The 15,595-nt window shown below is 40.5% G+C and overlaps 1 protein-coding gene across 1 annotated transcript in view; it reads right to left on the reverse strand.

Moving 5' to 3' along the window:
* The window catches only part of FAM168A (family with sequence similarity 168 member A), a 370,456-nt gene that overhangs the window by 226,515 nt on the left and 128,346 nt on the right, over positions 1-15,595 (reverse strand). The window contains exon 3 of the mRNA XM_053708729.1: positions 4,053-4,138. Within this exon, the coding sequence (XP_053564704.1) occupies positions 4,053-4,122 (70 nt within the window). The 5' untranslated portion in view covers positions 4,123-4,138. The remainder of the gene's footprint in view (positions 1-4,052; positions 4,139-15,595) is intronic.

A 15,595-nucleotide genomic window follows, 5' to 3' on the forward strand; every position in this document is an offset into this window, starting at 1 on the left:
ATGAAACATTTACAGAACGAATTGGGCTTTATTTAAAGGGATATTAAACTAAAAATGAAATTATCCAAAAAATGTTTAATGATTTGCAGCAAATACTAATAAATAACTAAACAAAGTCATAATTTTGTATTATTTAATTAATTAGCCTTTCCTGTAATTTAATTAAAAAAAAAACAGTTTTTTTCAACTGCCCCTTAGAGAGGCTGGTGTGCATCCTGTACAATCCAAAACTGACCTTACAACATGCTACATAGTGATTACTTGATCAGTGTAGAAGCTCATAGCAGCGATGGAGATACAGTATACAGCATGAGAACACTAAACCTTAATAAGAAGAAGAGCAATATCTATGGGCTTTATCTTCATAATGTGCACCCAGAGCAGAAATGGCAGCGGTTAGTCCTATAATAGTCTTTCTGTAACCCTGGTAACGGTGCGAGAGTGGGAGCTAGAAAAACGTGATGCAGTGGACTGGTTTCTAACCCCACACCACCAAGGCTTTAAACACAAATGACTGCACCATATTGCATAGCAAGCTGCACAATACCTAAAATAGACCTTACCCACCTCTTGTTTCTATATACAAATTGTTTTTGTCCCACAATTCCTAGAGAGACCACAAGGCAAATTCTGTAACTTGCAAATGCTGTAAGTCAAACCGCTAGTTTTGGTCATTTGCAATATTTTCAAAACCTAAGTTAAAGATTATACTTTTTGATGTAGTAGTAAATAGAGCTGGCTATAGAAATCATTATTCTATAACACAACCTAAACAAAAGCTATTTTGATAGAAAATAACTGACAAATACTTAGAGATAATAGTTTCACATGTAGTTATAGTCCCTCACTAAAACTCTCTACAGTAGGAATGTGCGATCTGTCAATTCGGCTGCAAACGAATAGGGAAGATGGCATTTGTCTCTTTTCAGATTTGCACAGATCTTGGTGTGTTCAGCTAGCTCCCAGTAGTGTATTGCTGCTTTGCAGGGGTTAAACACAAAGCTATATGAAAGCAACAGTGCAATAATAAAAGGCTCTAACACAGAACATTTTCTTTTTGCACTATTCCGATGTATACACTGTCATTGCTTAAATTGATCCTTAACCAGGAAGTGAGGTCGGTACTCCATATTATATGATTAACCCCTTAATGACAACTGACGTACCAGGTACGTCATGCATTAACAAGCAGTTAATGACAATAGCCGTACCTGGTACGTCATGCATTAACAAGCAGTTAATGACAATAGCCGTACCTGGTACGTCATGCATTAACAAGCAGTTAATGACAATAGCCGTACCTGGTACGTCAGTTGTCTAACAGAGTGCTGGAAGCGATTGCGATCGCTTCCAGCAGCTCTGAGGGTATTGCAGTGATGCCTCGATATGGAGGCATCCTGCAATACCCCTTTACAAGCCTCCGATGCACTCTGTGGCCCTCTCTGCACCGGAGCATCGTTGGTGGGTGGGAGCAAGGCAGGGAGGCGGGTGGGCGGCCTGCCAAGGGTCTGTGATGTGGAGGGGGGCGGGATCGGAGGCCGGATCGGAGGCGGCAGTGTCCGGGGCCCGCACAGACGCGCGCGTGCACGGGGCGGGAGCGGGTGGGAACTGCTACACTACAGAAAAATTTAATTAAAAATTGGGAGAAAAGGGGGGAATTTTAATGTAATAAACAATCGAAGGGTTCTGGGGGGGGGAAGCTACACTACAGAAAATGGCAAAAAAGGCCAAAAAATAATTAAAGCATATTTTTTTTTTAATAAACTGGGTACTGGCAGACAGCTGCCAGTATCCAAGATGGCGCCCATTAAGTTAGAGGGGGAGGGTTAGAGATAAGTTTGATGGGGGATCCGTGAGGTTTGGGGCTAAGGGGGGATTCTATACAGCAGCATATGTAAATATGCTATAAAAAAAAACAAACAAAAAAAAAAAAAAATATACCTTTTATTTTAGTACTGGCAGACATTCTGCCAGTACTTATGATGGCGGGAACAATTGTGGGGTGGGGGAGGGAAGAGAGCTGTTTGGGAGTGATCAGGGGGTCTGATGTTTCAGGTGGGAGGCTGATCTCTACACTAAAGCTAAAACTAACCCTGCAAGTTCCCTACAAGCTACCTAATTAACCCTTTTACTGCTAGCCATAATAAACGTGTGATGCGCAGCGGAATTTAGTGGCCTTCTAATTACCAAAAAGCAACGCCAAAGCCATATATGTCTGCTATTTCTGAACAAAGGGGATCCCAGAGAAGCATTTACAACCATTGGTGCCATAATTGCACAAGCGGTTTGTAAATAATTTCAGTAAGAAACCAAAAATTGTGAAAAATGTAAAGTGTTTTTTTATTTGAACGTATTTGGCGGTGAAATGGTGGCATGAAATATACCAAAATGGGCCTAGATCAATACTTTGGGTTGTTTACTACACTAAAGCTAAAATTACCCCAAAAAGCTCCCTACATGCTCCCTAATTAACCCTTCACTGCTGGGCATAATACACGTATGTGCGCAGTGGAATATAGCGGCCTTCTAATTACCAAAAAGCAACGCCAAAGCCATATATGTCTGCTATTTCTGAACAAAGGGGATGCCAGAGAAGCATTTACAACCATTTATGCCATAATTGCACAAGCTGTTTGTAAACAATTTCAGTGAGAAACCGAAAGTTTGTGAAAAGATTTGTGAAAAAGTGAACGATTTTTTGTATTTGATCGCATTTGGCGGTGAAATGGTGGCATGAAATATACCAAAATGGGCCTAGATCAATACTTTGGGATGTCTTCTAAAAAAAAAATATATACATGTCAAGGGATATTCAGAGATCCCTGAAAGATATCAGTGTCCCAATGTAACTAGCGCTAATTTTGAAAAAAAGTGGTTTGGAAATAGCATAGTGTTACTTTATGGCCCTATAACTTGCAAAAAAAAAAGCAAAGAAGATGTAAACATTGGGTATTTCTAAACTGAGGACAAAATTTAGAAACTATTTAGCATGGGTGTTTTTTGGTGGTTGCAGATGTTCCATTTTTTCCTCATATTTTATAATTTTTTTATAGTAAATTAGAATATATGATGAAAATAATGCTATCTTTAGAAAGTACATTTAATGGCGAGAAAAACGGTATATAATGTGTGGGTACAGTAAATGAGTAAGAGGAAAATTACAGCGCAAAAATGTAAAAATAGCCTTTGTCACAAACAGACAGAAAATGGAAAAGTACTGTTGTCATTAAGGGGTTAAAGGGTCAGGAAACCCCAACATTTTCTTTCATGATTTGGATAGAACATACAATTTTAAACAACGTTTCAATTTACTTCTACTAAAAAAATTTTGCTTCATTCTCTTGTTATCCTTTGCTGAAGGAACAGCATTGCACTACTGGCAGCTAGCAGAACACATCTAATTAGCCAATCGCAAGAGACAAATGTGTGCAGGCACCAATCAGCAGCTAGCTCCCACTAGTGTAGGATATGTGTGTATTATTTTTCAACAAGAGATACCAAGAGAACAAAGCATATTTGAAAATAGAAGTGAATTTTAAACTTTCTTAAAATTACATGCTCTATCTGAATAATGCAAGTTTAATCTTCCTATCCATTTAAGCACTTGTTTATTGTTAGATGTTTCACACTAAAATGTGGGTCTCTTTGTATTTATTTTATTTTCACATCTAATCATTTTTTTTTTTACCCTGAACTGGACGTCCACATGCAACAGTTTCTTTCTATGAAAATAAATAACATTATATTCTGCTGGGGGGGGGGGGGGTGATATATAATATTTGTGTGAGTCACTCACTGAATTATGGGTTACAATAGCATTTAAATGTAAGCACCAAATGAACTCAATATTGGCTTAGCACAGAGGTGAAACATCCCCCGCTTTGTGGCTACCAACGGCACCACATACAGGACTTATTAACATTAGTGGTCACACATGAAATCAATTCTGCTGAACACAGTAACTCAAAACATAAATTAAAATACCGTATTTATAGCGCAGCATTATTTTTTTTACGTCCTCACCCTGGGCATTAATACAATCAAGCACGTACCTGCATAGGTCATGTTTTTTGGGTTTCCATAGGGAGCCCCGGGTTGTACAGGGCTGTAAACAGGATTCATTGTGGAAGACCGGTATCTGCAGATAACAAGAAAAAAAAAAACTTTATTAAAGGGATAGTAACCACCCAAAATGTTATTGTTAAAAAGACAGATAATCCCTTTATTTACCATTCCCCAGTTTTGTATAACCAACACTGTTATAGAAATATACTTTTTACCTCTGTGATTATCTTGTATCTAAGCCTCTGCTGACTGCCTCCTTATCTCGGATCTTTTGACAGGTTTGCATTTCAGGCAATTAGTGCAGACTCTTAAATAACTTCACGTGCCTAAGCACAATGTTATTTATATGAAACACATGAACTAACGCCCCCTAGCTGTGAAAAACTGTCAAATACATTCAGATAAGAGGCGGCCTTCAAGGTCTTAGAAATTAGCATATGAGCCTACCTAGGTTTAGCTTTCAACTAAGAACAACAAGTGAACAAAGCTGATTTGATGATAAAAGTAAATTAGAAAGTTGTTTAAAATGACATGCCCTATCTAAATCATTGAAGTTTAATTTGGACTTTACTATCCCTTTAACAAAAACTCAGATAAAACTACATTTGCAGCTGCTGCTTCATAAGTTAGATCATCATTGAAATGTTACTGTTTCTGCAAATTCTTAACAAGGATTCAGACATTCTGCTTTACTACATTCAGTTTTTACCAATCGTTTGACTTAATCACAATCTTTCCAATATCTGTTCCCGATAACGAGGTTTTGGTTTCAGCTGGTGTAGGAAGTGATTTTATTTGAAATAATCACAATCCAAAATGGAGTCATCTGCTAAAAACCAATAGTTGCAAACAAGTTCCTGAAAACATGTTGTTTTTTGGTTGTTATGTACTCTCAGGGCCAAAACTGGGAAACCAATTGAAAATGACGTATATAATGGCCGTTCCACACATCTTAAAGGAACATGGAACCCACTATTCTTATTTTATACCTCAGACAGAACATACAATTGTAAACAACTTTCAAATTTACTTCTATTAACCAAAATTTGCTTAAAGTGAATGTAAATTTTGATGATAAAGTGCCCGGTTTTTAAAAATTTGATTAAAAACAGGGGTACTTTAATTCATCAAAATTTACATTTCACTCGTGTTGTGATAAAAAAAAAAATTACCTTTTAAACTTGACAGCCTCTCCAGCTTCACCCGGTCGTCACAAGCCATTTTTGACATCAGAAATGATGGATAGGTCATCCTTCAATCACGGCTTCCCCCCCTGGGGAATCAGTGTCTGATTCAACGCCGTGATTGGAGGAAGCAGGATTCCTCATTTTAGACCCAGGAAGAGGCTTTGTGACGGGCGGAGGAAGCTGGAGCGGCTGTCAAGATTAAAAGGTACGTTTTTTCACAACACAAGTGAAATGTAAATTTTGATGAATTGAAGTGCCCGTTAAAAACCGGGAACTTAAGCATCAAAATTTACATTCACTTTAATTCTCTTGGTATATTTTGTTTATTAAGCAGGAATGCACTACTGGGAGCTAGCTGAATGCATTGGGTGAGCAAATGACAAGAGGCATAAGTGCAGCCCCCAATCAGCAACTAGTTCCCAGTAGGTGCATTGCTTCTCTTGAGCATATCTAGGTATGCATTTCAACAAAAAGGATACCAAGAGAAGAGAGAAAATACCCCCCTTTGTACAGTAAGAAAAATCCTCATTTACATGTGACTTTAATCAACAGCTATATTGACAATTATTTACACTATTTTTCCCAATTATTGATTGAGACAACACAGTTTTCCAGTTTGAAGAGACTACAGGAAACAGAATTTATGTTTACCTGATAAATTACTTTCTCCAACGGTGTGTCCGGTCCACGGCGTCATCCTTACTTGTGGGATATTCTCCTCCCCAACAGGAAATGGCAAAGAGCCCAGCAAAGCTGGTCACATGATCCCTCCTAGGCTCCGCCTTCCCCAGTCATTCGACCGACGTAAAGGAGGAATATTTGCATAGGAGAAACCATATGATACCGTGGTGACTGTAGTTAAAGAAAATAAATTATCAGACCTGATTAAAAAACCAGGGCGGGCCGTGGACCGGACACACCGTTGGAGAAAGTAATTTATCAGGTAAACATAAATTCTGTTTTCTCCAACATAGGTGTGTCCGGTCCACGGCGTCATCCTTACTTGTGGGAACCAATACCAAAGCTTTAGGACACGGATGAAGGGAGGGAGCAAATCAGGTCACCTAGATGGAAGGCACCACGGCTTGCAAAACCTTTCTCCCAAAAATAGCCTCAGAAGAAGCAAAAGTATCAAACTTGTAAAATTTAGTAAAAGTGTGCAGTGAAGACCAAGTCGCTGCCTTACATATCTGATCAACAGAAGCCTCGTTCTTGAAGGCCCATGTGGAAGCCACAGCCCTAGTGGAATGAGCTGTGATTCTGTCAGGAGGCTGCCGTCCGGCAGTCTCGTAAGCCAATCTGATGATGCTTTTAATCCAAAAAGAGAGAGAGGTAGAAGTTGCTTTTTGACCTCTCCTTTTACCAGAATAAACAACAAACAAGGAAGATGTTTGTCTAAAATCCTTTGTAGCATCTAAATAGAATTTTAGAGCACGAACAACATCCAAATTGTGCAACAAACGTTCCTTCTTTGAAACTGGATTCGGACACAAAGAAGGCACGACTATCTCCTGGTTAATGTTTTTGTTAGAAACAACTTTCGGAAGAAAACCAGGTTTAGTACGTAAAACCACCTTATCTGCATGGAACACCAGATAAGGAGGAGAACACTGCAGAGCAGATAATTCTGAAACTCTTCTAGCAGAAGAAATTGCAACCAAAAACAAAACTTTCCAAGATAATGACTTAATATCAACGGAATGTAAGGGTTCAAACGGAACCCCCTGAAGAACTGAAAGAACTAAATTGAGACTCCAAGGAGGAGTCAAAGGTTTGTAAACAGGCTTGATTCTAACCAGAGCCTGAACAAAGGCTTGAACATCTGGCACAGCTGCCAGCTTTTTGTGAAGTAACACAGACAAGGCAGAAATCTGTCCCTTCAAGGAACTTGCAGATAATCCTTTCTCCAAACCTTCTTGAAGAAAGGATAGAATCTTAGGAATTTTTACCTTGTCCCAAGGGAATCCTTTAGATTCACACCAACAGATATATTTTTTCCATATTTTGTGGTAAATTTTTCTAGTTACAGGCTTTCTGGCCTGAACAAGAGTATCAATGACAGAATCTGAGAATCCTCGCTTTGATAAGATCAAGCGTTCAATCTCCAAGCAGTCAGTTGGAGTGAGACCAGATTCGGATGTTCGAACGGACCTTGAACAAGAAGGTCTCGTCTCAAAGGTAGCTTCCATGGTGGAGCCGATGACATATTCACCAGGTCTGCATACCAAGTCCTGCGTGGCCACGCAGGAGCTATCAAGATCACCGATGGCCTCTCCTGATTGATCCTGGCTACCAGCCTGGGGATGAGAGGAAACGGCGGGAATACATAAGCTAGTTTGAAGGTCCAAGGTGCTACTAGTGCATCTACTAGAGTCGCCTTGGGATCCCTGGATCTGGACCCGTAGCAAGGAACCTTGAAGTTCTGACGAGAGGCCATCAGATCCATGTCTGGAATGCCCCACAGTTGAGTAATTTGGGCAAAGATTTCCGGATGGAGTTCCCACTCCCCCGGATGAAATGTCTGACGACTCAGAAAATCCGCTTCCCAATTTTCCACTCCTGGGATGTGGATTGCAGACAAGTGGCAGGAGTGAGTCTCCGCCCATTGAATGATTTTGGTCACTTCTTCCATCGCCAGGGAACTCCTTGTTCCCCCCTGATGGTTGATGTACGCAACGGTTGTCATGTTGTCTGATTGAAACCGTATGAACTTGGCCTTTGCTAGCTGAGGCCAAGCCTTGAGAGCATTGAATATCGCTCTCAGTTCCAGAATATTTATCGGTAGAAGAGATTCTTCCCGAGACCAAAGACCCTGAGCTTTCAGGGGTCCCCAGACCGCGCCCCAGCCCACCAGACTGGCGTCGGTCGTGACAATGACCCACTCTGGTCTGCGGAAGCTCATCCCCTGTGACAGGTTGTCCAGGGACAGCCACCAACGGAGTGAATCTCTGGTCCTCTGATTTACTTGTATCGTCGGAGACAAGTCTGTATAGTCCCCATTCCACTGACTGAGCATGCACAGTTGTAATGGTCTCAGATGAATGCGCGCAAAAGGAACTATGTCCATTGCCGCAACCATCAAACCTATTACTTCCATGCACTGCGCTATGGAAGGAAGAGGAACAGAATGAAGTATTTGACAAGAGTTCAGAAGTTTTGTTTTTCTGGCCTCTGTCAGAAAAATCCTCATTTCTAAGGAGTCTATTATTGTTCCCAAGAAGGGAACCCTTGTTGACGGAGATAGAGAACTCTTTTCTACGTTCACTTTCCATCCGTGATATCTGAGAAAGGCCAGGACAATGTCCGTGTGAGCCTTTGCTTGAGGAAGGGACGACGCTTGAATCAGAATGTCGTCCAAGTAAGGTACTACTGCAATGCCCCTTGGTCTTAGCACCGCTAGAAGGGACCCTAGTACCTTTGTGAAAATCCTTGGAGCAGTGGCTAATCCGAACGGAAGTGCCACAAACTGGTAATGCTTGTCCAGGAATGCGAACCTTAGGAACCGATGATGTTCCTTGTGGATAGGAATATGTAGATACGCATCCTTTAAATCCACCGTGGTCATGAATTGACCTTCCTGGATGGAAGGAAGAATTGTTCGAATGGTTTCCATTTTGAACGATGGAACCTTGAGAAACTTGTTTAGGATCTTGAGATCTAAGATTGGTCTGAACGTTCCCTCTTTTTTGGGAACTACGAACAGATTGGAGTAGAACCCCATCCCTTGTTCTCCTAATGGAACAGGATGAATCACTCCCATTTTTAACAGGTCTTCTACACAATGCAAGAATGCCTGTTTTTTTATGTGGTCTGAAGACAATTGAGACCTGTGGAACCTCCCCCTTGGGGGAAGCCCCTTGAATTCCAGAAGATAACCTTGGGAGACTATTTCTAGCGCCCAAGGATCCAGAACATCTCTTGCCCAAGCCTGAGCGAAGAGAGAGAGTCTGCCCCCCACCAGATCCGGTCCCGGATCGGGGGCCAACATCTCATGCTGTCTTGGTAGCAGTGGCAGGTTTCTTGGCCTGCTTACCTTTGTTCCAGCCTTGCATTGGCCTCCAGGCTGGCTTGGCTTGAGAAGTATTACCCTCTTGCTTAGAGGACGTAGCACTTGGGGCTGGTCCGTTTCTGCGAAAGGGACGAAAATTAGGTTTATTTTTGGCCTTGAAAGACCTATCCTGAGGAAGGGCGTGGCCCTTGCCCCCAGTGATATCAGAGATAATCTCTTTCAAGTCAGGGCCAAACAGCGTTTTCCCCTTGAAAGGAATGTTAAGCAATTTGTTCTTGGAAGACGCATCCGCTGACCAAGATTTTAACCAAAGCGCTCTGCGCGCCACAATAGCAAACCCAGAATTTTTCGCCGCTAACCTAGCCAATTGCAAAGTGGCGTCTAGGGTGAAAGAATTAGCCAATTTGAGAGCACGAATTCTGTCCATAATCTCCTCATAAGAAGAAGAATTATTATTGATCGCCTTTTCTAGCTCATCGAACCAGAAACACGCGGCTGTAGTGACAGGGACAATGCATGAAATTGGTTGTAGAAGGTAACCTTGCTGAACAAACATCTTTTTAAGCAAACCTTCTAATTTTTTATCCATAGGATCTTTGAAAGCACAACTATCTTCTATGGGTATAGTGGTGCGTTTGTTTAGAGTAGAAACCGCCCCCTCGACCTTGGGGACTGTCTGCCATAAGTCCTTTCTGGGGTCGACCATAGGAAACAATTTTTTAAATATGGGGGGAGGGACGAAAGGTATACCGGGCCTTTCCCATTCTTTATTTACAATGTCCGCCACCCGCTTGGGTATAGGAAAAGCTTCGGGGGGCCCCGGGACCTCTAGGAACTTGTCCATTTTACATAGTTTCTCTGGAATGACCAAATTCTCACAATCATCCAGAGTGGATAACACCTCCTTAAGCAGAGCGCGGAGATGTTCCAACTTAAATTTAAATGTAATCACATCAGGTTCAGCTTGTTGAGAAATTTTCCCTGAATCTGAAATTTCTCCCTCAGACAAAACCTCCCTGGCCCCCTCAGACTGGTGTAGGGGCCCTTCAGAACCAATATCATCAGCGTCCTCATGCTCTTCAGTATTTTCTAAAACAGAGCAGTCGCGCTTTCGCTGATAAGTGGGCATTTTGGCTAAAATGTTTTTGATAGAATTATCCATTACAGCCGTTAATTGTTGCATAGTAAGGAGTATTGGCGCGCTAGATGTACTAGGGGCCTCCTGTGTGGGCAAGACTGGTGTAGACGAAGGAGGGGATGATGCAGTACCATGCTTACTCCCCTCACTTGAGGAATCATCTTGGGCATCATTTTCTCTAAATTTTGTGTCACATAAATCACATCTATTTAAATGAGAAGGAACCTTGGCTTCCCCACATTCAGAACACAGTCTATCTGGTAGTTCAGACATGTTAAACAGGCATAAACTTGATAACAAAGTACAAAAAACGTTTTAAAATAAAACCGTTACTGTCACTTTAAATTTTAAACTGAACACACTTTATTACTGCAATTGCGAAAAAGTATGAAGGAATTGTTCAAAATTCACCAAAATTTCACCACAGTGTCTTAAAGCCTTAAAAAGTATTGCACACCAAATTTGGAAGCTTTAACCCTTAAAATAACGGAACCGGAGCCGTTTTTATATTTAACCCCTTTACAGTCCCTGGTATCTGCTTTGCTGAGACCCAACCAAGCCCAAAGGGGAATACGATACCAAATGACGCCTTCAGAAAGTCTTTTCTATGTATCAGAGCTCCTCACACATGCATCTGCATGTCATGCTTCTCAAAAACAAGTGCGCAATACAGGCGCGAAAATGAGACTCTGCCTATGATTAGGGAAAGCCCCTAGAGAATAAGGTGTCCAATACAGTGCCTGCCAGTTATTTTACAAAATTCCCAAGATTAAAATAATTCCTCAAGGCTATGGAGTATAAAATATGTTTATATATAAATCGATTTAGCCCAGAAAATGTCTACAGTCTTAAAAAGCCCTTGTGAAGCCCTTTTTTTTCTGTCTGTAATAAAAATGGCTTACCGGATCCCATAGGGAAAATGACAGCTTCCAGCATTACATCGTCTTGTTAGAGTGTGTCATACCTCAAGCAGCAAAAGTCTGCTCACTGTTCCCCCAACTGAAGTTAATTCCTCTCAACAGTCCTGTGTGGAAACAGCCATCGATTTTAGTAACGGTTGCTAAAATCATTTTCCTCTTACAAACAGAAATCTTCATCTCTTTTCTGTTTCAGAGTAAATAGTACATACCAGCACTATTTTAAAATAACAAACTCTTGATTGAATAATAAAAACTACAGTTAAACACTAAAAAACTCTAAGCCATCTCCGTGGAGATGTTGCCTGTACAACGGCAAAGAGAATGACTGGGGAAGGCGGAGCCTAGGAGGGATCATGTGACCAGCTTTGCTGGGCTCTTTGCCATTTCCTGTTGGGGAGGAGAATATCCCACAAGTAAGGATGACGCCGTGGACCGGACACACCTATGTTGGAGAAAATTAGTTTCTATCAGAAGAAAGTATCCGCAATTGATCTCATTCTATAGAACATGATTTTTAACAGTTCTCACACTGTAAGTCGTGTAACCTTTAAGCGATGAGGTTCCCTTCATTGCAAAAAAACAGAAACATCACTGTACAGAATGAGGTTTGTTTTATTTCTATTACAGTAAGAAGATTGCAGCACATGGTTCTAGATATTGTAAATCGTGATAATTCAAAACATACTTTTTTGCGTCTTCACATTTTTTCAAAAACCTGTAAAAAAGAGATCCGTTTGGGAGGGAGAGGGCAATATCTACTCTGAATCGAAAATTAACCTTACAAGCTAACTGATTAACCCCCTTCACTACCAGGTACTTCACATAATGTGCGCAGCTGCAAATAGCGGCATTCTAATTGCCAAAAACCAATGGCAAAGCCATACATGTCTGTTATTTATGAACAGAAAAAGCTTTTATAACCATTCTTCATATGATTGCAGTAGTTGTGTGTGAATAATTTCAGTGACAAACCCAAAGTTTGCGAAAAAGTTAATGATATTTTTATATGTCATATCAAGCGGTCAAATAGTGGCATCAAATATACCAACATGGATCTAAATCAATACCTTGGGTTGACTACTATAAATATATAAATCAAAAGCTCTATTTCTGTTTAATCACAGTGATAGCAAAAATGATAACAATTCTCAGGTACTTTGCCAAGTTTTTCTCTGAAATTCCTGGTAGCGACGGGGTTAATTTGTTAGCTCACTCAAGCGTGTAATGTGTCTGTTACCGTTTTATTCTGCAGTAAATTACACAGCTACCACTAAATTGGATAAAAGTTTCATTTTCTCTATCAAGTAAGGACTTACACAGCAGTATTTGAAATAGAGAAACAAAACCCCTTTGTGAGCCAGGGTAAGAACAAAGAAATCACTGCAAGGATGGGAATGTGCGGCACTGCAAACAAATGCAGGGGGCGGGGACACAGGCAAATAGGGGCGTGGAATGGGCAGGGCTTGTCAGTTCCTTGTAACCAGGACATTGAGGGGCTAAGGGCAGGAACCCGGCCATGTGTATTCATTATTTATTTTGTCTGCTGTAAAATACCTCTGCACCGTTTCTGTAACGAGGAGGAAAAAAATGTTTTTACGCTTGTGCACCAATTAAGTTGTGCTCTAATGCTTTAAAGCACTTGGTTATTGAACTATTGTGTAAATATAACTATGCCAGCATTAACCTCTGTATAGGTAAAAATCAGCTCCAGAGCAACAATGCCCTACTGGGAGATAGCTGAGCACGTCCGGTAAGTCAATGACCAGAGATAAATATGTGTGTGTAACCACCAATCAGCAGCTAGTCCCAGTAGTGCATAGCTGCTCCTGAGCCTACATAGATATGCTTTTCAACAAAAAGATACCAAGAGAACAAAAGGAAATTTGATAAAAGATGTACACTAAAAAGTCTTTTAAAGTGGCACACGCTGTCTGAATCATGGAAGTTACATTTTCACTTGTCCCTTTAAGGGTATGTGTGTATTTAACAGAGCTTAAAGATTTTATCTATTGTTTATTTCCACCTTGTTTTATGGACTACATTGATTCATTTATTTCTATGTACAAAAACAGTCTCAGACACACATGAATGCTAAATAACTGCATTATCTATGTAATACTTTATCTCTACGAAGTGAAACAGATGTTTGCAAACAAGCATTTAGTTAGCATTCCAAGTAACAGGAGCGCAAACTTTTTCTATTGTTTTTTATCCAATTGTTATCATCATCATCAGGTATTTGTAGAGCGCCAACAGATTCTGCAGCGCTAAATGAACTAGCAATAGTTTATGGTCGCTTCTTTATATAACTGTTGAGACCATCATAACATTTTCCCAAAAACCAATTGTGACTGATGACCAGAACCATGCTCTGCTTTGTGTTTTTTTTAACCTTTTATTATTGCATCTTCTATAAATCATGTGTAGTGGCTATAGGAGTGTTATTGCATCAAATCCTTGCCTGATGCTATCCTTCAAGTATATTAATTATATAATTTTCTTAAATAAATTTAGTGCAAAAATTACACAATCTTATTCGTTAAGAGCATATCATTTTAGCACTAAATACGAAAAAAAAACTACTCAGGAGCCTCAGAGAAGTGCTAGTACCGTGAGCATACAGCCGCTGAGCCAATCAGCAATGGCAATCAAATAGCCAGGTTGTGAGACTGCTCCTGCCGCAGGATGGCTCGGCAGTTGTATTAGTTTAGGACAAGCAATTCTCTGCGGCTCCCAAGAGGTGCTTATTTAGTTTATCCTTTTTACAGGGGTTAAACACATAGTAACTGGGGGTCGCTAGTGTTAAAATTACCTGCTCTAGAAAATTAGTCATTTTTGCTCTATAATGTCCCCTTTAGGGATTTATCAAAGAGAAAGATGGAAGCATCTTTACAAAAAGGATCAAGAGGTCATGATCTCAAGATCGAGGGTAGCCGGTTCAGCAGTATTGTTCAGTAAGAGAAGTTGATTCATGAAATAGACTTCCAGTAGAGATGTTGGAGGATAGGTATACGGCTATAATACAAATGTAGATAATACTTCAGAGTGAAGTATAGGCAGACTTGATGGGTCGTCTGGTTATTATTAGCCCTCAAAATCAATGTTTCCAGGAAAACCGCATGCAATACTGAGCAGTATCTAATTAACTGTACGAACACTGAATCAAATTGTCCTCCGATAACCTATGTAACTATAACATAAGGTTTTACATGGAAACAAATTCCTCCACATTCACGTTACATTCCACATATGTTTTTTGTTTTGTCTGTAACAACCCAACATACAGTGGATATAGAAAGTCTACTAAAAAATGTCAGGTTTCTGTGATGAGACAAAATGAGACAAAGATAAATAATTTCAGAACTTTTTCCACCTTTTAATGTGACCTATAAACTGTACGACTCAATTGAAAAACAAACTGAAATCTTTTAGGTAGAGGAAAGAAAAAATATAAAAAACAGAATTTATGCTTACCTGATAAATTACTTTCTCCAACGGTGTGTCCGGTCCACGGCGTCATCCTTACTTGTGGGATATCTCTTCCCCAACAAGAAATGGCAAAGAGTCCCAGCAAAGCTGGCCATATAGTCCCTCCTAGGCTCCGCCCACCCCAGTCATTCGACCGACGGACAGGAGGAAATCTATATAGGAGAAACCATATGGTACCGTGGTGACTGTAGTTAGAGAAAATAATTCATCAGACCTGATTAAAAAACCAGGGCGGGCCGTGGACCGGACACACCGTTGGAGAAAGTAATTTATCAGGTAAGCATAAATTCTGTTTTCTCCAACATTGGTGTGTCCGGTCCACGGCGTCATCCTTACTTGTGGGAACCAATACCAAAGCTTTAGGACACGGATGAAGGGAGGGAGCAAATCAGGTTACCTAAACGGAAGGCACCACAGCTTGCAAAACCTTTCTCCCAAAAATAGCCTCCGAAGAAGCAAAAGTATCAAATTTGTAAAATTTGGCAAAAGTGTGCAGTGAAGACCAAGTCGCTGCCTTACATATCTGGTCAACAGAATCCTCGTTCTTGAAGGCCCATGTGGAAGCCACAGCCCTAGTGGAGTGAGCAGTGATTCTTTCAGGAGGCTGCCGTCCGGCAGTCTCATAAGCCAATCGGATGATGCTTTTAAGCCAAAAGGAAAGAGAGGTAGAAGTCGCTTTTTGACCTCTCCTTTTACCAGAATAAACAACAAACAAGGAAAATGTTTGTCTGAAATCTTTTGTAGCCTCTAAATAGAATTTTAGAGCACGGACTACGTCCAAATTGTG

Source organism: Bombina bombina, chromosome 3 (genome assembly GCF_027579735.1).
Source record: "Bombina bombina isolate aBomBom1 chromosome 3, aBomBom1.pri, whole genome shotgun sequence".
Lineage (NCBI taxonomy): Eukaryota > Metazoa > Chordata > Amphibia > Anura > Bombinatoridae > Bombina > Bombina bombina.